Source organism: Pseudomyrmex gracilis, unplaced genomic scaffold, assembly GCF_002006095.1.
Source record: "Pseudomyrmex gracilis isolate BER0280 unplaced genomic scaffold, ASM200609v1 scaffold_0, whole genome shotgun sequence".
Classification (NCBI taxonomy): Eukaryota; Metazoa; Arthropoda; class Insecta; order Hymenoptera; family Formicidae; genus Pseudomyrmex; species Pseudomyrmex gracilis.
In genome coordinates this window covers 1,567,820-1,590,832 of record NW_018020584.1, presented here as the reverse complement: position 1 = coordinate 1,590,832, position 23,013 = coordinate 1,567,820, and the positions used below count along the sequence as shown (strand labels likewise).

At 43.4% G+C, this 23,013-nt stretch overlaps 1 protein-coding gene across 1 annotated transcript in view; it reads right to left on the bottom strand.

Moving 5' to 3' along the window:
- The window catches only part of LOC109863881, a 395,995-nt gene that overhangs the window by 52,506 nt on the left and 320,476 nt on the right, over positions 1–23,013 (bottom strand). The window contains exon 10 of the mRNA XM_020444540.1: positions 2,410–2,703. Coding sequence (XP_020300129.1) covers positions 2,410–2,703 — 294 coding nt within the window. The remainder of the gene's footprint in view (positions 1–2,409; positions 2,704–23,013) is intronic.

Sequence of the window (23,013 nt, the reverse complement as noted above, 5' to 3'; positions counted from 1 at the left end):
ATCGAGTTTGCCGAGTTCGCTCTACATGCGGGATTCCCCTTCATCGCGATGTAGATCCCGAAGAATCCCGTTCGTCCTCGAGTTCCTAAGCAATTACGACGGTTTCCGAGAGCATTTCGCGATCGCCGGGCTTGTGTTCGGCGGCGGTGGTAAGAAGAGAGTACGAATCCCCGGTATATCCCCATCTCGTTTCTCCCCTCCCTCCCCCCCCAATCCAGCACCTTCAGCCCTTCCGCGTCCATTGGCGAAGACCTCATACATATTAATGGAGATCGGATCGATTTTACTGCGCGCTCGCTTCTTGCTGTGTTTAGGGACATCGACGTTCCGGCGCATAAGCTCTTCGGGCCGCCCGCAATGGTTATTATGCCATTAACGTAATGAAGTTAGATGGCGCAGAACACCACCGGTGGTGGTGGTGGTGGTAGAGAGGTGCGCGCTGGCGACGGGTCCCGTCGCGGAAAAACGCACTGAAATACAAGCGAGAACCGGGAATCTTTGATGATGGACTGCGCGTACGTTTTCTTACGCCAAATACGCGCGCGCGCGCGATCGATACTACTATCGTATATAGGCAAACGTATATACTTCATTACAGAGTCGCGGTGGTCGAGCCACGTAATAAACCGTGCAGTCATCGGTCGCCGCATCGTTATTACGACAGCCATTACAGTTTGCGTGCCAGTTGCTAATAAGATAATACGTTCGTTAATGGAGTAATCACTGAAGCGATCACTTAATCAACTTATGTTTAAAATCGTTAGCTATACGATAGTATTATTTTATACACGATTCAGAAACGAGACGGTAAACAGTTTATTAGACAGGCTAGGCACGTTAAGTCATCATTACCGGGTCGATGCAGCTGACGCGCTGGGCATACGGTTGATATGTTTGTACGTCGAAGAGGCGAGTTCCTTGTGCTAACACTCGACGAGTACGAAGACCCGCTGATTAATATTTCTCATCGGACAACAGTCATTGTGTGTGTGTGTGTGTGTGTGTTTGTGTAGGGCAGAAGATATACAACTGCGCTTTTCCCGCTCGATAATGGAAAGAGAAAGATCATCTCGCAGAGAAGCGGCTTTTATATATTAATAATAATTAAACATATAACACTTATTGTAGCAAAAGACCAGATATTGGATCGTCGAAAAAGCGAGATATTTCTACTTCCGACTGCTCCACGCTAATCACACGCCATTCTCCGAAGGACGAAAAGAACCGTCAGAAGAAAATCCTGCAGTGTTCGATGCGCCGAGCCGTGAAAAGGTTCGCTCAAAGGCACCTTTCACCGATGTCACCGTCCTTTTGATCGCCGAAGATTCGGACAGCCGGAAGGACTGGGATATAAAAGGCAGCGAGCGAGACCAATTAGCAATTCGCGCGATTTTATCAAGCGAACACCATGTAATTCGACGAGAATAGGGTTAAAGTTACGTGCCCGCGCAAATGTGTTTTACCGCGAAGCGGCAATTGTTGAACTCGTTTTCGCGGGACCGGATCGACCGCTTATTTCAGTAGCGCGCGATATTCGCCCCGCGAAAGTACAGAATAATCGATGAAAACAATTGTAAAGAATATAAGCTTATAGAATATAATTTTTAAATAGTTTTTTTTACAAACACACACACAAATAGTTTTTTACAAACACACACACACACACACACATACGCTGTGTCAATATTTTTAAAAGCGTAAAATCCATATAAAAAGATTACTTTGATTTAATTCAACTCTCTCTCCTGACGCATCAAAATCATTTCGATCTCGTTTACTTTATGACATTCCCAACACAGCTCGTAGAATCGGAAAATGGCGGCCGCCTATCTCCCGCGCGCGGATATCTCGCTGTGTTTCGCGTTTCCGTATAATATTCGACGAGTCCACGGGCGCGGAGGATTACGAGTTCTGGGTATCAGTCCCGGTCGCGATACGTAATGCGATTTGCGGTATATTCGCCGCACAAAAGATTACTACGGCGAGTTTCAACGAGCCGTGTACACGGGATCTTGGCCCGGTAATACTTCTGCCTAATGCGGAAGAAGGGCCTTTTCAACGGAAAGTAGTTCGGGGGTACTCGGACTTATTGCTTTCGGCTGCTATATCTCGAACGATCTCGTTGTGCGGCGCGTAATAAAGTCGTATAGAATGTACGAACTGCATCGCACGGTTTTCTCTGGCGCATCCGTCGACCAGATCGCGATCGTTCATCGATACGGCATCCTTTGATCGAGATAATTGAGATAACAAACGATAACCGAGAGAGAAAAAAAATCGTCTTATTGTGAGTATATGATAAGATTGTTATCATAAACTTTCTAAGTACCAAACGTAATTACTATGCTATCGTATACGCTCGGTTCGACGTTAACTAATACATCGGCTTTTTGATTTTTATTTTCTCACCTGACTCCAGATCTTCGGCTTCGGACTCGATCTCGCATTGCTGGTCGCGTTCCCGCTTCCGGAATTGCTGGAGATGTTGCCGGGCGAGGCGGTGGATTTGATGGACGGTTTTTGTGTCTTTTGTATCTGCGTGCCTACCGCTGTCGAAGACGTGGTGCTTCGTTGCTGCTGCTGCGGTTGCTGTTGCTGCGTGGTTGTCGCCGGCGGTTGTTGCTGCGTTTGCTGAATGATCTGCTGGATGAATTCCAGCTGCTTCGTGAGAGCGTCGCTGCTGGCATTGGGAGATGTGGCGTTCTGCGAAACACAGATATGTTTGCACGTGATGAGATAAGTGAATTACCATGTTTACGAAAGCTGTTGTGCGCGCGGTAAACCTTTGTTTTTAAACTACATGTATATATATTGTATTCGCGTTTGTGTAAACATACAATTAAAATTAATATTTTGTTTAAGGGGAGGTTCTAGTCAAAATCGGAAAAAAAATTTTTTTTTTTTTTTGCTTTATTTTCATCCTTAGGGTCTTGAAAATGTGTAGCCAAAAGGATATTTCCCTATATAATTTATTGAAAGCAGCAGAAATTTCGCTGCAAAGACTGACGAAGAGCGCGTCAAGTCAGCGAACGCGAGTGAGTCAGAGTTGATGAAAAGGGCCAGAATTGAAAAAATTAACGCCCAAGTGCAGCAAAACATGCTCTTCGAGGATGAGGAAGGAACCCTGTATGGTGCTGGAATAGCTGATTATGATGAGAGATCATCTAGATGTAAGTGTCAAAAAACAAACATTACTTACGATTTTTTCTTCCTCAAACTTTAGACGCGTTTTTCTCAAAACAACTTTTTTTTGCGCGCCGCACACGATTCCGCTTCAACGACTTAACCGATTTCGATGTTTGACGGCTCAAATTAAAGCTTATTCAATTTAGGGGGCCTTCAGGAAGCGTTTTTTTTTTAAAATTGTTTATTATTGTTTTTTTAACGTTAAAGCAAAACAAAAAAAAACAGGAAAAAGGGTCTTCTTTTTTGTAATGACCGTCAGATCTTTTTAAAAGAGTTTTTTAAAAATCTGGAAATCATAAGGCCCCCCAAATTTCATCTATTTTAAGAATAATTTTGGTTTTTTTGTTTTAGATCACTTGGCAGAACCGTAGAGTGTGCAGCGCACATTGCTTATTGCCGCGCACGGCTTTATTCAGTGAGGGCTGGAGCCGCCATTTTGATTTCTTTGGGGGGGAAAAAATATTATTTATATTTTCAAATATGTACTAATAAATACAATAAAAAGTTTTTTCAAAAAACATTTACGTTTGCTCAAAAAAAAAATCATGAAAATGCGTTAATTTTCGGACCTTTTGACTAGAACCTCCCCTTAACCATCATTATCATAGAATTACGAATGTATGTCAGTTACGTTGTTGAATCACCGGAGGCGTTGAATGCTGCACACGCATTTGGCACACAACACAGTTGGCAGATCTAGGTTTGATCGTTATTGCACGCCGCGATCGGAAATTATAATCGATCATACTTTAATACGTACATAGGACATTACGTAGCCTTAGTGTCGTGTCCTGACAAAATATATGTATACATATGCGTATCTACACGTATACAAATGTAGTTTGACCAATCAAATTTAATTTACCGAACCAAACGGTCGCGCGCGGCAACACAACCGGTACACCGCAATCTCGGCATCCATTAAAACGTGCGCGTCCCCGTACTATAATATCGTCCGTAAACGCACGGCGGCAATAAACTGTAAATATATCGCGCGTGTCGATGTGCCCGTCAACTAGAACGCGATTACACAATTACGCGCACGTGCATGTGACGCTTAGAGCGCCGCGTGCGCTAATCCATCTTCGCGTGTGAAAACGACCACCGTGTATATAGATCGAAGGTATTACACGTGTAAAGGCCGTATTCGTGGGAACGGAAACTATTGCGAGCGCGGAAATGGCTTTTTATATACACATGTCGGATACTTCAAAAATTTAATACTTCGAAATAAACCTCCTCCCTCCCCCAACGCGCGCGCGCACACAATTAATATACATTAAAACAACGCGAGAGAAAACGAAGATTCAACTTCGCTCACGTTTACGTTCCCGTTACACGAACACGGGAATAAATCGCGTTTATCCGTATCAAGCAGCGCGTTCGGGAGTACAGCTTTTAATGCTTCACTTTTTTTTTTGTTTTTTTGGATACAAAGCGCTAAAATGAAAGACGGCCATTACTGAATTATATTTTCGCGTATTATACAGAGATGGGTAAGGTTTTTTATGCGTTTGTGTAACAACATGGCGAACTTAACGTGCACGCTGCGTACACGATACGCAGTGTACATGAACGAGAAACAAAAAAAAAAAAAAAATGTAAAAATATCCGCCACACACAGCCGCCACTACCTGCATGCTTGCACCAAAGCGTGTTGAACGTCGCGCTTTGTTTTACAATCCAGCAAATCGCGCGGGATACGTTGCGCGCTTTGCCCGCGCGTCCATTCGATTTTTCGATTGAGCCGATTTCGAACCGCACACAGAAGGTCGAAAAACGTGCGTGCTTGTGAATAGGAATTTCAAATGCGGGTGATACGATGCTCCAATTTGAGTGGCGATTTTCGGTGACGACGCGCGTAGATCGTAACACACACCGCAGCGCGTTATCCGATTTTTCTCTTTCGCGTGGGAAAGCGAAATGTGGAACGACAGGAGGAGGAACGCTCGTGACTTGTAATTAAGAGGTCAGCTCCGGTGGGACGGGAGCTGGATATTGTTGTTGTCTCGTCCTCCTCCCCCCCTCCCCCGATATATTACGATGTTTCGAGTTATTTCTCGCGCGGCGCGGAACGTAATCTGTCAATAAATCGATATCTGACATTTTTTAGTTTATGGAAATAAAGACAGTTCGTGCGTGCGATTGCGATAAATACTGCAAACGAGATAATTAAGAAACGGTGTTGCATACAGCCTAAACAATAGACGACGAGGAGTTCAATTGTCATCATATCGGGACCGAGTTTCCCGAGCGCCAGCTAAAACGGTAGACCGCGGACAAAAGAATTTATTTTGTTTGCGCATTTATTTTGTTTACTTCGGGGTGACAAAATGGGAACGAGCCGTTCGGGACAGCGCGAGATAATTGCGTCGCGAGGGGAACCGCTAATCAGTTTTACGTGCTGATATGACGATTGCATGTACGGAGCGGCTCGCGTGAGTGCGTTTCCGGCCGGGCAGGACGAGCGAATTGAACCGTCGATTAAAATTGGATTTGTTAATTACTGCGGGGAGCGCGATGGCGGTGACCGGCGGCCTCCCGATCCGACTCATACCTTATTAAACCTTCATTTCGTAATTCCCACGCTGCCATTTGTCATCGTCGTAATCAGAGGACACTCCTCCGGCGACGTGACGAATCGCTTTCGCGCCTCTTTCTTCTTATTCGCGATAATAAAAATTTACGTTCGCTCTCCTCAAATATCACATTTCCTCGCCGTATCTTTTTTGTGTTATATGACGACTTTTAACGAATGTAATTAGCGAATTGTTTGATCACCGTTAGTGCAATCGTAAATACGAAACGCACACGTTCGCAAACAATCGATCGCCAACAGGAATGAGGTTGCAAATAACCGCACAAGCAATTCCGACTATTGATATAATATGCGGTAATGTTGCCGCTTTATTCATGAATTTGAGGATATTAATCCCTCGTGTGTTTTCCAACGCGTTCTCTTGCTTTCCGATTCCTCAGTTCTTCTTCGTTGTCGCATCTCTCGCGTAAAATGCTCGACCTACATCGACGCGGTACGCGCGCGTATAATTAGAGAAATATATCCGCGCGGAGCGTCACATTAATTAACACGGGTTTTTTATTAAAATACGTGTTTTATATATCATAACTATAAATAATAAATAAATATTTATTTTTGTGCCGGTATATTAGTCACCGCGCGCGCGCGCGTCGAGACGCATATATCAGTCCACAATGTACAGTTGCGTTTTATGCAATATACTATTTACGCACAGTATTTCTCGCTGCGGAGCGACTGTAAATACGCATGTCATAATAGGTTTCGTCGTTTGCGCAACGAATTATTTTTTGGTTTTTATTTTCAGGTATAAATTTTCTATATATTGTTGATTTCTCGAACACATTACTACAAGAGATTTTTCGTCATCAGAGTAATATGCGAAAATTGTCTAGCCAGATTTTATCAAAAATACCTGAGATATTTGCGGTTTAATTAAACAAAAAATAAAATAAAATAAAACGAATATTGTCTTGGAGATAAAATTGCAGACATTATATGAGTTCGCTCGACTCGGTCGTCACGTTCTTCGGAGACCGCACCGAAACCACAGCATCCGGATCATCCCGTTTCCCGATAGTACGCTTATCATATACGCGATCCCTTGTGTGTTGCGATCGCCATTTGTACGCATACAAAACGCGCGTTTTCCGAAAGCGCGTCGTGCCGATCTCACATTTGTCAAGCACGAGTTTTCGGAACGTCTGCGAAACTTCGCCGTTATCTCTCGGCATGTATTCGCCCGGCTGACAAATTACCGCGCGCGAAACCAGAAGAAGAGGCATGAGAGCCTGCCTCGAGATTCCGTTTTCGCGTTTTGCTCGTCAAGATTCTTTTTGGTGTCTTCCTCTCTGCTCTTCTTCTCTTCATCTTTTTCGCGACCAAGCGCTGCGGCGTCCTTGGCGTCTTCGCGCAACACGCACGCAAGAATCGCATTATTTCTCATTCGCCTCACCGCGTTCTAGTCCTCTCTCGTTTATCATCGCCCATCGGCCGTCTCTCGACCCACTTTCAATCCCGTTTTGTGTTTTTCTTCCGCTTCTCTTCTCCCGGGCGAGAGATACGACGCTGCTGCTGCAGTTCGTACATAACGAGATTGTGCGCATATTGCTTCATATTTTTTTTTTTTTTTTTTTTTTGCTAATCTCTTTGGTGCAAATATTGATTGAAATACATACTGCGCACCAGCCGAGCGATATATATTCCGATACTGCATGATTTATAACGTCGTTCATCCGTGGACTTCGCTCGGAAACTTCATCCATCATAAATGTTTGATGAACCGATAAAAAAGTAAATTAATCAGGATTTATAATTGTAAGCTTTCTCGCCCGAATATGAATAATAAAAGTAGACCGGGCGCTCAGACGCCTTATCGATATTTTATTAGTGTACGAAGCACTCACGGATCCCCCGCCGCCGTCTCTTCACCGTGCAGCCTGTCTCGCTTTTATGAGCTTTTCACACCTGTTACCGTCGGTCGTGTACGTGTGTGAATATGAGACTCACGCACAATGCGGAATATGCGAACGTACGAAGGAACGGAATTTTTTCACGCTCGTATAACGCCTTTTTACCGTTATAATATGACGCGATGTGGCGCGTAATATACAGGGTGCGAAACCAACCTCTGTGCTCATCCCTCCCTCTCCTCTCTCTTTCTCTCTCTCTCTCTGCAATCTACGTCACTATCGCGACTCGGAATAATAAACAATATAATATATCCACAGAGACTTTGAATTCGCAAGCTTTCGATTGGAGGCTTTTCGCAAAATGTGAAAATAGATCTGAGCTATGAAAAAAAAAAAAAAAGAAAAAAAAAACACTACGTCTGGGAAGTTAGCACAAAAATGAAAAAAAAAACGTGGGAAAATATCAGGCTAGATAAGCTCGCAGCAAATATTAAAGATAACCAATACGAAATACAACTCGATCAATAAAAAAATATATAAAAAAATGCGTTCTCCTAGTCTGCAAATATCGTGATACAAATGCGCGCGCGATATATATTATGTCAGATTATAAGCCTGCATTTTTGTTTTAACACATGAGATTTGTCACGGAGAACGTTGTGAAAACAGATAGATTTGTGGACTTTTTGACAAGAGAGGAAAATGAAAAGACTTGCGTTATTAAAATAATTCCAATATATCGATCTCCGATACCTGTCCATCCCGATTCCGAACGTAATTTTAATTGCTCACTTCTATATCTGCGCGCTGTAATAAAACTACATCCACGCGAGCGCTATTGCACGCAACCTCGCTCTAACGATATTTTAATTATTATTTCTAGATATTATAAAAATTTTCTTTTTTTGGAGTAAACATCTCTCTTTTATTAACGTTGCGTTCCCTCGATGCAACACAGTCCCGCGCGCACGTTCGACGGCGGGAAAAAGAAAACTCGTCTAAATTACCTTGATGTCATTCCTCGCGCATTCTTGCGAGAAACGAAGGTCTCTCTCTAAAATACAACCGTTACACCGCGCGCAGGGAGAGCAGCGTGCCGTCTCATAAAATCGCTTTCGCATAATAAAATATTCGTCGTTGCGAGAGAACCTCCTCCTTCGGGAGAGAGGCACGATAACGAAGCGAGACGACGGGGGACGAAAAGGTCGTAGCCTTCCTCCTCGTCTTCTTCAGAATTAAATTAATTAAGCCAGATTATCTCGGCGGATGTAAAAAACTTCAATACGGCGGACGTAGTCGGGTAACTTTTCCAGCTTCGCTCCGCGCGTCGTCGACGACGGCGATGAAGACGACGACGACGACGACGACAACGACGACGAAGAGGGTCGGAGGAACGGGGAAGAAAGAAGACGGAACTCCTTCGTACTTTTAATTCGCTTAGGCGATCCGCGCGACCGCTTTAAGGCCAACGAACGGCCTTATTACGACGCGAAGGCAGATGTTAAGATCTCCCCGTGCGTTCACATGTTTTCGTCGTCGGCCATCAGTTTTCATCCCAAGTTTTTCCGCGTCCTCTTCCTCGGTCGGAAAGACACGTGATCTTCTCTCCTTTCCTCTAAAGCTATCTCCTTCATCTCTGAGAATCCCGAGCTCTTTTAGTAGAGTCTCGCCACTTCCACGATGAGCAGGTATGTACCTACCCTACCGCTTTCTCTCGAGACGACGCACTTGGAGATAACTTTCCTCGCTACTTGTTTCTCGCCGTCACCGCACCGAGTTTTCGCCGTAGTAGTCGCTTGACGACGCTTTGAGGGGAACAACGAGAAAAACGCGCGAGAGAGATTCAGACGATAGCGATATTTCGTTTCGCTCTTTTGTGTTTCGCCTACTTGCGTAAGACAAACTTTACAAGTGACGAAAGTTATTAACGTACGTTTGTGTTACGAAGGGAATGAAAAATTATTGTACTTTGTTATTTTCAACACGCGCTGTCGTTTCCTTACAAAATCTTGACTCTGTCGCCACACGATACGTCTGGCGGAAGTTCGTTCGTTAGCTCGTTCCTGAGAAGTTTTCTCGGCCTCGGATTTTCCTCCGTTGTCGTCGACGTCGACGTCGTCGCCGCCGCCGCCGCCGCCGCCGCCAATGTCGTCGTCGTCGTTGTTGTTTCACATCGCTGGCGGGCAAAACCGATCGGAGAGACGCGTTGACGATTTCGCCATTTCATCGGAGCGAAGAACTGACAGCTGAAAGGCTGCGAAGCACGCAACTGCGGCGATCTAAATTGCCTAAATCAGGCTCGCGCGTGTACATGGGGACGGTACCGACATTCGATCGACTGTCACGAGCCTAATTGCAATATCGTCCGATCGGGGCTCGGCATTCGAAGCTGGCATTAAAGCGGAATTCCATTTCGATCAACTACGGCAACGAGAAACTGGCGTCTCCGTTAGCCGATGTGGCGTAACAAGAGAGAGAGAGAGAGACAGCTGTCCCGTAATTGTGAAAATTATAGCGTACGCCAACAAAGAGAATTGCGCGCGAACGTGTAAAATGTGTGCAATTGTTTTCCTTCCTGGAAAACTTGTATTTACTATATAACAGCTTCTTTTTTATATACTAGCACAACATAAGCGCGCGCTACGCGCACGCTATTATTGTTTTCTTTTTAACGTATACTGTCAGTGAACACAATGACCAGTCACCGCAATGACAGCAAGTATATACGTCTTACAAACTATATAATAAACATTAGAGAGATGTCAGAAAAAACTCGTGCGCGCATGTGATAAGACATGAAACTAATATGAAACCGGTAAAATTCATCACGCTCGCAGCTACGGAAAATAGTCGCGCGCGGGCGGAAGAACGAAAATTTAAAAAGCAAATTCTTCGTCCCCCGGGTTCGCGCGCGCCTTAACGTCGCCGTTGTTCGCCGATGGCGGTCGGAATTCGAAAGTACGAAAACTCAAAAGGTCTCGATGCAGTTACGCATTTCGCGTAGGGGGGTCGCAGAGCAGTCGATGCACGGCGCGTACTATTTCTTTTACCAAAACCGCGCGCGACGGAAAGTTTCTCTCTTTTCCGTCTTGTCGGAGTAGCCGCGATTTTCCAACTTTGCCCGCCGGGGAAGATAATAAAATCGTCGACCGCGATATCTCGAAGCCAACATATCTCGCGCGAATAAAACACACAACTGAGAAACCGACGGACGAACGTGTTAATCCGCGAGCTGCATTCAATCTCAAAACAGAATTAAGTGGCGAAGTTAATTAGACCGACATCGCGGTCTCATCTCGCGCACTATTTAATTGCAAGCGCATTTTTACTTAATGTATTCTAAAAACTCAAGATTTTGAAAAGAATGTGTTTACATTGGATAAGCGGGATGGCGTCTTATGAAAGCAATCAGAATCGATAATTTGCGCACAACGTGACGGATTCGCGAGCTTTATGAACCAGTCCGCGGGAAAAGAATGGGATGGCACAATGGATGCGCCAGGAAAAGAAACGACGAGACGGTATATATAGGTTGCAGACACCGTCGTGTGTGCGTGTGTGTGTGTGTTGACAAGTAGAAATATAATATATTACGCTCTCGAACGCTAAAAAAACAAAAAAAAAAAAAAAAAAAAAAAAGACAAAAAGCAACGCGCGAAATGGCGCGTCCGGTTCCATCCGCCGGATGATATTATATAATTTATAGAGCACTATACGAGCGAGAGACGGCGCGGTTTAGTTATAGTTTGCCCGGATCCTTTCCATTTCCCACCTCTTTTGTCGAAGGGATCGCGGAGACGTGTTTTACGCGAGAGTGCAGGTGCCCGGCTCCCACGTAGACGCAAATCCAGAAGCGCCATGGCATGCTATACATCAGGGTTTCTCAACTCGACGTTTCATCGATCAATACCACATCTAATTCAATCTACGACAAGGCTTTCTATTATCGGCGAGATTCATGATGAACTAAAAAAATGGTTACATATTTAGTTTTTCGAGATATCAATCAAACTCACGTAAACAAAACATCGATAATATTTCTAACATATTTTTAACAAATATTAATAACTGGTATCGATGTTATATATTTTTTTTATAAATTTCAAAAGTTTGAATTCGAATGTTCCGAGTGGAAAGATTTGAATGGCTTTCGATGCGATTGCTGACACCAACTCGGCAACATTGAGAAACGCTGCTGCGCGCGATGCCGCAAAACGCTGCCGCACATCTACGCGCCTCTCTTCTGCGCTGCGGGATACGATCTCCGAGATTCAGATCTCCAATTAGCTGTATATCAAGCTGAAAGGTGAACGTTGAACACAATCATCCGATTTTGCCTTCCACTGAACGCGCGTGCGCGCGCGTGTGTGTGTGTGTGTGTGTGCACGTGCGAAAGAAGCTTATCGCGTATTTGTGCGCGATGCATTCAAAACTGTCATCATTGGGAATTCTATGTTTGTCGTGAATTTAATTCAAAAAAGTCTCAACTCTCTGCGGACATAAAAATATACGCAATTTGCGCGAAATCTGCAAGAATTCTTATTTTAACTTTATTATAGCGATAATAGATATAGCGTATATTATATATATATATATATATATATATATATATATATATAGACACACACACGTAATTTTCAATACATAGAACATTCTATTCACGTTTCAGATCCGATTTTGAATACGAATACGTTAGATCGTTTTTATTCGCCTGCTAATTAATACCACGTTCAAAGAGGGATGGAAATTCCGATCTCCAATTAACTGCTCTTCAATCAGCTTTCTCTTCCTGGAATATCTGTATTCGCTAAAAGTAAGCACGAACGCAGCAGCACGTTTTGGTAAAAATAAGGATTAAAAACGATTTCAATCGAGGAATAATTAGCTGCTGCCAAATCTGTTTAATGAGAACAAGATAAAATATAGTGCAATATATTCTTTTCTGATATATTTTTAAAAAATTACGACATATTGCAAGGGATTTTAATATTTTGCTCGAATATTTTCGAACACCTTATTCAAAAAACTTTTATTATACACAGAGGGAATTCTCTGTTTTCCATTCACCGGATGGTAGCTAACGATAGGTGACGAGATGGTGCATTTGCCACATATATTTACAAACATACAAACACGCATATACACATTCGTTTACGAGTGTATTAATCTCACGGACACGACGCGTTTCAAAGCAGAACGCGCGCACACCCTGACAAGTAGATTTCGATCTCTAATTAGCTGTATATCAAATGAACGCGTTCACCCGGGTCCACTTAAACAAGGAACGGCACCGTGTCCCAACCCCTGTGCATGTATGTCCTCCGGGTGCATATATCGTCTCTGTTCACGTCGCATCTTCCTCCCGTAAGCCGTCTCGTTCGACATTAAACGCGCACGACTCGTCTCTCCATCCTGTCTGACTTTGATTTGTAACGGGCGTCGCGATCAGCAGATCGACGAACACGATGACGTAGATCGCTCCGGATGATTAACAGGAGAAGAACGAATATACACAGGTCATGTCCATTTGTGATTTCGAAACTGACAAAAACACACAACGTCGCGCCTTCACGCGGCGTGAATAGAACGAAATGCTTGACGCGACACAACGCCAGAGACTAAAAAGAGAATTCTATTAGAAATAAAATATCGCATTGTACAGCAACAAAAAAAAAAGAATAATTAGTTTTATACTTGCCCAAAATACGAAGTAGTTAAAAAAATTTGAGGTTCATTAAGACCCGCGTCACCGACTACATGAGCCACTTTTGAAATCAAGCAACGTCGACGCCGCCGAGAAAGTGTCTCTCTCTCTCTCTCTCTTTCTCTCTCGTTGTCGGGATGAAAAGATTAGAAGGCCCAAACTCGAAACTCAGACTTGGTGCTACGTGACTTAGAAGTTTAGCGGGCTGTGGAAAATATGATTCAATTTTCCTCGGAGAGCGCGTGCCATCATTTTTGAAAATGATATTCTACGTGCAAGCGGAACGTCTCGTGCACGCGCTGAGAACGGCACATTTAGAATTGAAGATGATAAATCTCCCGGCATAATGGCCGCGGGCGTGAAAAGAGACGTTTATCATGACACGGAAACTATTCCAGTTTCGCGGGATCATTAAAACGGTTTTCTTTCCGAGCGTAACACGTTCTAATAACGTTCCTCTTCGTGTTTCAGTTTTTTTTTTTTTGTTTTTAAGATTTCTCACGAAACGAAAAGTCGTAATGTCCTTTCGTGACGATTCCCACGACGCGACACGGAAAAAAAAGTCTACTCGCGCGAAACGAAAGAATAACAAGGAAAAATATCTTTCGAGACCGAGAAGACAATTTTGGTCAGTCACGCGGAGTAGGTATCATCCGGCTATCGTTGTCGACGGCAACGACGATCCAATTTCCGCGGAGATACTTTTACTTAACCGACACGACGCCATGATGGATCTTCAGAAGCCTCTCATCTCGGTATACAAAATTTTATCGTTGATGCAATTTTCACCGAAACGCTTCATATCGGTGCAACGACGGCGCGATGGGATGCGGGCGGACACTCGAACTCCCATATATCATTACGCGGACTTTTACTACGGTCGTGGTATACGTCCCAAGTTTTGACGTTCGAGTCAGCTCCTTTTTTTTTTTTTTTTATCGTCTATTTAAAGTGCGCCGCGCGCGTCATCGGAACGCTCGACATAAATTTAAAGCTTCGCTCTTTCACATAAAGGATTTCTTCGAACTGACTGGAGAAAAGCTAAAGAAAAGAAGTAACAAAATAAAGAAAGTAATATAAATATAATATAAAGAGATGCGATTTTTATTTAGTAGTATTTAGAAAAAGAGAGAAAGAGAATATATATATATATATATAAATATACATAATATATATATAAAGTAGAACGCGCGCGTGCGCGCTGACTGTATCTACTTAATTCAGTGAAAGAGCGCTGGTATAAGTCAGCCAGAGAGAAGCGAAGTATTACTACTTGCGCGCCATGCTCGCGGTAAATGCATCAAAGGACTACTCGGTATGATACCGAGAGAGAGATGGCTTCCTCTCCTCCGTCGCTTCCATCGGATCTTCCGAGGGAACGGAGTTACGAGAGGGACGACCGTCGTGAGTTCGAAGCCGGAGACGACAAACGAGAAATTGGAAGGCGAAGCCTTCGAGTGGCTTAAGCTCGCCGACGGTTAACAAGTTTTCGTCGAGGATCTCTCCGAGCGTCTCCGTAGCTACTCGTTGGGCTGCATCGAGAGAGCTCGGAGTAAATATACCTTAGCTAGGCACACGTCGTCGTAGGAAATGGTTGTTCACGGCGTTAGAATACACACTCGTCATAGCTCGCGGCACAGCGACGAGCCGGCCGGAACGAGCTCTGAGAATATTTGTATGCGTTCAACATCATGTCACTGTAGCGACGACGAGATGCGCGTTGGAGCATTGTACGTAGCACCGAGCAAACCAATCTGGAATAAGCCGCGTTTATCCTTCTTTTCAATTAACGGGTTACAAAACAATATTTATTTTCTCCATACCGCTTGTGTGCCGCGCGCTCGTATTATGTGGTTTTTTTTTGTTTCTAAAAATAGCGTTTTATTTATATATAACGAGAGAACACTGCATGAAAATTACGTTCTTCAGCAAAACATATTTTTGTAAAGTGTATTAATGTGTTGTATTTATCTCGTCATTGGTAGAGAGATATTCATTTACATCCAATTATACGTTTCGCATAATTAACGCGTAAATGTGCCAGATTCAAATGTGTTTCTCGGTGAACAAAAAATGAATTTCTCGCAATGTAGCTACGACGCGACATGATTTCTTTGAAATAGCAACTGCGTCGTGAAACTCGCGCAAAACGAGGACTCGTCGCGAGAGAAGTGTAAACCGCCATACCGTGGAAATTTCATTTCGCGGCTCGTCCGGCCCCGGCAAATATTATCGTAAATTTCCGCCTTGGCGTATCACCTGCGGTACTACGTCGTCGTATCTCCGCCTCTCTTCGCCCCGCGCGTCCCGGAGAAATATTTCTTTCTCTCGCCGATAAATCAACGTGGTCCGTTCGACACGACGGTCATCAATAACGGTAGTGCTTAGGCTTTTTCCGCGCGGCACTCGCGCCGGAATATCGAAAGCTCCGACGACGGGGCACACGGCACAGCTTCTCGCGTGTGTGCATCGCCGTAGCGTGCAACGAGCTCTCTCTCTCTCTCTCTTTCTCTCTTTCTCTCTTTTTCTCGCACCCGAGGAGAGTGCATGCGCAGCTTCGAAAAACTTGCTGCCGCGTGCAAGTTTAATGGCTCGGAACGGCGTTGCGCCAAGTTGCACGGGCTCGTTTATTTTTCACAGACAGCCAACCGTGGCCCTCCCTCCTTCGCGCTGGAAGGAAGAGGAGAAAAATTACCCCGGCGAACGTTCCCAGGAATTAAAAGCCGTATTATCGGCGCTCGAGCGACGCGGTGCGCTTATATAATGTACTTATTTATCTGAATATGCGAGAGTTACGCGCGCGCACACGCGCGGCGCTCAATTTGGATTCGAATGAGCTCAAAACTTGGAAGAAAATATCGCGTCTGTTATTACGTCGACGTTTTACGGGAGAAGATAAGAACGTTCGCGTGGCGGTCATTTGTATCGACTTCATTCAGTGAAAGAGCTCAGATATAAATCAGCCGGAGTACTAAAGCACAGAATAGAGGCTATTACGCTCGTAATTCTGTTAAGATTGCACCACGGAGGTACGATATATTCTCTTCCGGAAAAGAAAGTACTAGAGAGTGGGCGATTTCACGTGGAAATCGGAGAAAATTCGATGACGGCGAAACGCGAGAAGGTTGAGAATTACGAGAGATTAATCGGAGGAAACGATTGAATGTGGAGGCATATAATTATGCTTCAAAGAAAATTCAAAGGGTTTTCTTTTGAACAGAGACTTGCATTTAGTTTGGAGAATTTATCGTCTAGAGAGAAGAGAAAATGAGCACAGCGTTGTCCTCTTGTTTGTTATTTAATTGTTTGTACACTTACCTTCAAATATTCCGAATTAACAAATTATTAATTTATGTGACAATTAGTAATATCAACAAACCGTGTAATAATTATTTGTTCTATTTAGAAATCAGTGTCCCTGACAAATGAGGTTATAATTAATGTTAATATTAATGCTACTGTCAAATATTTGAAGCCGCGCAACGCGTGGAAAAGGAATTATTATAATGGAATTACATCTAATAATTAATTTTATATATCTTTTTTTTTTATTATACAAAGTGGAACATTATCAATGATTAAATTAATGAAACCGTCAGAGAGACAGAGAAAAAAGTTCGAAGGCAAAAAAAATACGGCATATAAATAATATTGCATAGAACGAAATATCCGCGGATGTGTTTAATAAATTTAAAAACTTCATACAATTCTAATTAAAGTTTCGATAAAACTCGATTAAACAAAGAGAAATAACCAATAAAGACCGCGAAATGATATTATTTTGCAAAGTTTCTCGTTATTACTGTGGTTCAACGAAAACATATGTTGACTTGATTATTTTCAAATTATAACCACAAATCGAAAAAAGGTTTATCTTTAACTTATCGCACAAAATTGGCAAAAGTGTTCTCACAGTCGTCGAAATAAAATATAACACTTATTTCCTCGCAGCGACACGGAATCCGAATTACTGCCACAACGTGGTGCGTATTTCACTTCCAATCTATAAACAAGAATTTAATAACGGCAAAGTCGGACTGTCTCGGCTTCAAAGCTAATCCTTTTCAGTACATTTCAGGAATTTCAGCAATTGCGCGCTTCGTGCTATTGTGGAATTGGCTGACGTCAAATGAGAATCGAGTCAGCGCGCTCTGAGAAACCGAATTATTTATATATAGGTATATATTTTCAAGATGCGAAGACTTTGTTTCGCGTCGTGGCGCGAATCGCGCGTCGGCGAGAGAGGGTAACTGTATCAAGCGCCAAACGCGCGTCGGATTGCATATGCAAAACGACGAATGCACGCAATCACAACGCGTGGAATTCGTCGGTGTATGTACGTTCCGCGCGCGAGATATGAAATTCCATAATGTAATTAAAGCCGGATACCGTTGCGGGAAAATTGTTTTTGGCTGGAAATATACTATATATATGTATCGGCAACGCGCGCGCGCGCGCGCAATTAGTTGGAACCACCGCTGTGGCGATGTCCGAAGTCGCATAAATCGATTCAGAGACGACCGTAAATCAGTCTTCGGGATTCGGTCGCTCGCAGTTGTTCGACCTAGTTCATGGCGCCGCTAAGAGGATCATTGGACAACTTCTATTGTAGACAGCTTTAAAATTGATGGCAGAAATTGAATAAGCATCAACGGGCACGAACGTTCGTTGAATATTTCTTATGAAGAACAAAAAAAAAAAACAACATCGTTTGTTGAGTGTTATTGACAAGCATGCGAGAGATAGCGATGTTCGATGGTTGCTGTTGAGTTGCGCAGAGAGAGTGGAGCGGGGATAGCATTACTCAGGGGAAACTTGAGTTTTGGCAATCAGTCGTATGTGGAAGGGTATCGTATCAAAACAGAAGAGCAGCGGCTCCTTAGCAAATAAGACGCGGCACGCGCCTCGCAGCGCATTACATTACACTTGTAGTTGTTCACAATAAATTGTTAAGCAGAAAGAAACAACAAAACATTTCAATCAACATCGTTAAAAATAAACAATCAAAAATAATTCAAACAATTTTTTTCTCAAGCATTAATCTTTCTTTGTGGAAAAAGTTTTTACGTCAGTAATACATGTAAGCAAGTACATGCAAGAGATTTTTTGCCCTTTATTTCTACTATTTTGAGCAGAAGAAAGCTCGTGTCAAACGTACCAAAGCTCTTTCATGCTATTAATATTACGTTCAAGAATTTGTAAGGAAAATGCAGCTGTTTGTAATATTTATTAAAAACAAAACGTATATTGCATGTGAAAAACAGCGTTTTAATATACCGCGTTCCGATTGGCTTTTCTAAAATGGCAATAGCGCAGTAATTTCGAGTCAAGCGGGTGCAGCAGACGTGTGCATTAACTATTAACGTGTTTATATGAAATCCTTTGCCGGTTGTTGTTTTGCTGCAATAACAAACGCGCGCGAGACGCGTTAGCGAGAACATATGTGCAATATGAAATTCCGCGTTTCTTTGACGTTGTTATCGTTTGTCAAAGATCCGTTCGAACATTTGCGAGAATGATACCATCAAGATTAAATTCCATAAGCCCGCGAGGCCAAATATTTGCGCGATTGCAAATCGCGCTGGTGGTTTGTGTGTTTAGTAATTGCCCACGAATATATATACACGCACGACTAGTTACATACACATTTTTTAGGGGAAAAAAAATACAGCAAAAAAACCAAATTTACGAAATCGACGTTTTGATACATTTGTGCAAAATCAGTTTTGCGCGCAAATTCAATTTTTTCTATAATTCTCGATGATATTTTTATAATCCTCGAATACGATAAAATCGCTTTTTATTAAACTCAATATTTTTTTCAAAATATCGGAGTGGTTGTTTGTAAGCTTAAATAATAGTATATGTATATATATGTGTGCCACATATTAACAGAAAAATATAGTTAACAAAAAAATATTTATAAATTTATATATTTATGTACGTTAATACATATTTTTTTTTAAATATCGCAGAAATATTTCAAGCTTTTTAAAAGAAATCTCGATAAATTTTCTCTTGCAATTAACGATCTGTGTATCGTGTCATATTGTATCGTCGAGATAATTCGGGAAATAATGAGCGACGTGGCGATATATAAAGATAAATTATCTCTGAGCTCGTAATTTCCGTGACGCGAGATTCGCGTAAAATAAAAAATTTAACAATGGCGGGATTTTGTGCCGCATCTAATAAAAGAAACGCGTTCTGCCAGGCGCGTCCTTTGACTTAGCGCGCGCGGATTCTGGCGGAGCAAGACAGTTTTCCGGGACGATAACCGTGATTTTCAGACACGGCCGTCTCTCGGCAAGCGTGAATCGAAGTCGGTTGAACGACCGGTAGACACCTTTTGATGTCGAATCACTCTTCCTCCCGCGTCACCTCCTTCGTCCCTTTACCCGCTCGCTCGCGGCAAACCTGCCTGCTGAAAGGTTTCCTAGGGCGCGCGGTGCGCGAACACACTCGGCTGCCGCATACACTTTATTCCCAACCCATCGTTCCGTCCCAGCGATTTCGAATTCCCGAACAAATTTGATCGTCGTCGTCGTCTAGTCGAGCTCGCATCTCTACGTGACGGGAAAATCGCGAGCTTGCTCGCGCGCGGAAAGCCACTTCTCTCTCTCTCTCTCTCTCTCTCTCTCTCTCCTCGCTCCATTCCTAGTATATAAACCCTTATCCAACTTCTCCCATCCTCCTGTTCTCCCCCTTCTCGTCTATATAGCACACGCGCTCTTCTATTCTCGTATTTTCCTACTTCTCGCGCTTCGTGGTTCTACTTTCGCACGCGCGATTGTGCCCTGACGAGTTTATGGCGGGTCCTCGGCGGAATCCCAAACGCGGCACGTACGCGAAGTTACCGACTCGAATGGGGCGAAAGAGCGAGACCGTCGAAAAGGCGCAAGAAATGACTTCGCGGTTCATTCAACGGCCAATCTCATAATATCAACGTAACTTTGAAGTCACTAATAGTGCTGATGACTTTTTCGTCGATGTTGAAACATGATCGTGAAGTTGCGTTGGTTTCATCCTCACAGAATGTTGTATATATATGCAAGTATACATATACAGATACTACATCTTTATAGTTATATATTTACGTACTTGAGGAAAAAAAATAAGTATGTAAAAATAACCAGTTACGAACTTCGTTGAAATTATGATCTTATCAAAACTTTTCATCGGAAACGGTCGTGTAAATTAATTAAGAGGATTACCCAATTAATTAAAACTTTGAAATCTAGAACTCGAAATCTGAAGTATGTTCCACTGTGTCGAGCATCCGATTGAAGATTGACGTTGCGTAGAATTCGCAAGCAGATTTCACACGCCACAGTGAGTAATTAGCGCGGCGCGTCCGCGGTGTTGATTAAATTTCACGCGCCAGAAGCAAATTCATAAATATCCGCAGCTGCGCCATTTCCGACAAAGGCGGCTGCTCACGACGACGTATAACAAAAGAAAATTAATGACTACAAAAGATTACTCTTTCCTGGACTCTCCGCGGCTGTCCGATGAAATATCATAAATCGCGGACTCGCTACGTCGGGGAAGTTTTCATAGCCGACCGCTTCCATCTCTCTTTCCATTTCTCTTTCTCACTCTTCGCGTCTCTCGATTCCTCCTTTCCGCGTCTCATTCTCATTACGAAGTTCCCGGTCATCAAATTTTATTAGCCCCCACTTCAGAGGCCGGTCCGCCTTACTTCTAACTCAATATCGTAGATTCGGTTTAACTACCCTCTTACCCTCCCAAGCGCGCACGCACACAAAGACGTATTCCATTCGCACACAAGAACTACGTGCATTGCCGTAGTTTTCTTTCTCTCTCTTTCTCTTTATTCTGTTCTCACTCTCTTTGCTCTCTTTCTCTTTCACAACCTAACACGCGCACTTTCCTCTCTTCGCATTCTTCCCGCCTCGCGTTCTCTAAGCACGGCGAGCGACTTTGAAAGCGGCAATAATTCCGTGCTCTACGGCCGAGAACTAATTTCTACCAGCTCTGACAGGGCGCTGCAACAGGAGCAGAGGGCAAGACAGAAGAAAAGACGAAGGGTGGCCTCACCTTCGAAGCTCTCTTTTTCCATCTCCATCTTTCTCTTTCTTTCTCGTTCCTCACGGACTGTTCGTTTTCTCGCCCTTTTATCGTCCGACAATGGTACGTCAGGGTGCAGCCACCTTGGTCCTACGTGGTCAAGGGTCGTAGCCAATAAACCCTGCCAGCAGGCTACCTAACCTACATGCCGCTCGAATCCGCAGACAGACACGATCAAGAAGGCCGAAGACAGAGAGAAAGAAAGACCTTGGGTTTCAGGAAAGGCTTTTCCGGCGCGAGGTTCGCGTCCTTTAATTGCAATGGCTGAAATTGAGACTAACAACTTTCTTTCTGGTGGTGTTTAAAAACCCGAACGACAACGTCGTGAGTCACGGACGTGATGCCTATCGTAACGGATCTGCGTTTTACCGCGTCGGAAGGACCGACAACAGAGCGCGGTCCGGAAATGCCGTCGGAAAACAAACAAGAGATAAACTACCGGCAATCAATGTGAAATTGAAGCTGTCAAGCGGTTCGCGAAATAGTGCGCGAAACGTATATTGCGTTTTTTTGAAAAATATTCATGTGTCACAAAATACGTGACACATTGGCTTCCTGACGAAGTTGATGGTATCTATATTTTATGACGTTTCTCCGCGTTGAAAAACATATTTTTTTATTAACGCGAACCTGAATGCAAGACAATTACGTCGAGGGAAGTTCTTCTTCCGGACGATGTGAGTTCTGCAGTTTCGAAAAGAATTGCGGCGCTTCATTTGACAACCTTGCGGTCGACGAAACTTAAGCTCATCAGAGTTACAAAGAAGTTAAACCATCGCGTAGTCCGAGAAATGCTTACATGGTAATCGGCGCGATAGCAATCTGAAGTTCGTTATCGCCGTGCATTACATCCGGCAGACGAGACTATTGCGGGCAATAAAAGTTACGAAAAGCTAGTAAGCTATAAAATTAAATCCGCAGCGAAGAGAGATAAAAAGGACGGAGAAACGCTCTCTCTCTCTCTCACTTTCGAAAGAGGTCGAGAAACTTTCCGCTCCATATCGCCCCAACAACTTGCTGGTCAACTTGCGGTTCAAATTCTAATTAATGATCTTTACGAACAGGAATTATCGTTTTCATTTCGGAAAATTCTATTTTGCGGTCTCTCTGCGTCGGAAATGCGCGAACTCTGTCTCGGTTACATCGTTCTGTAACGAGTTTCACGAGCCGTTCGCAAATCCGTTTAAAGAAATCAGGGAATCGGCAAATTGAATGATAAAGACGATACAGAAATTAATGGCGTTTTAGTTACGGGGCCGCGCGACATACTCGGCAATCGTGCAAAAGCCGCCTAATCCTCTTACGTCTTTGCGTTTTCCACGCGCTGACCGACTCTTTGAAAGGTCCGCCCTGTGTAAGCTCTTAAACCCATCTCGGACGTAGCAATTCCAGATCAATTTCGAGAAAATTCAATCGTGAAATATACAGCGCGGCGAGCGCCGACGAGCTGGTGAATCGACAGAAACAATGAGAACATGAGAAAGCTCAAATTTCTTGTTTCACGTAACGTCACGGAAATAAATTAAAACCGAACAGTTATTAATTCCCACTTTAAGCTCGCCAGCTTACTAATAACTAACTGC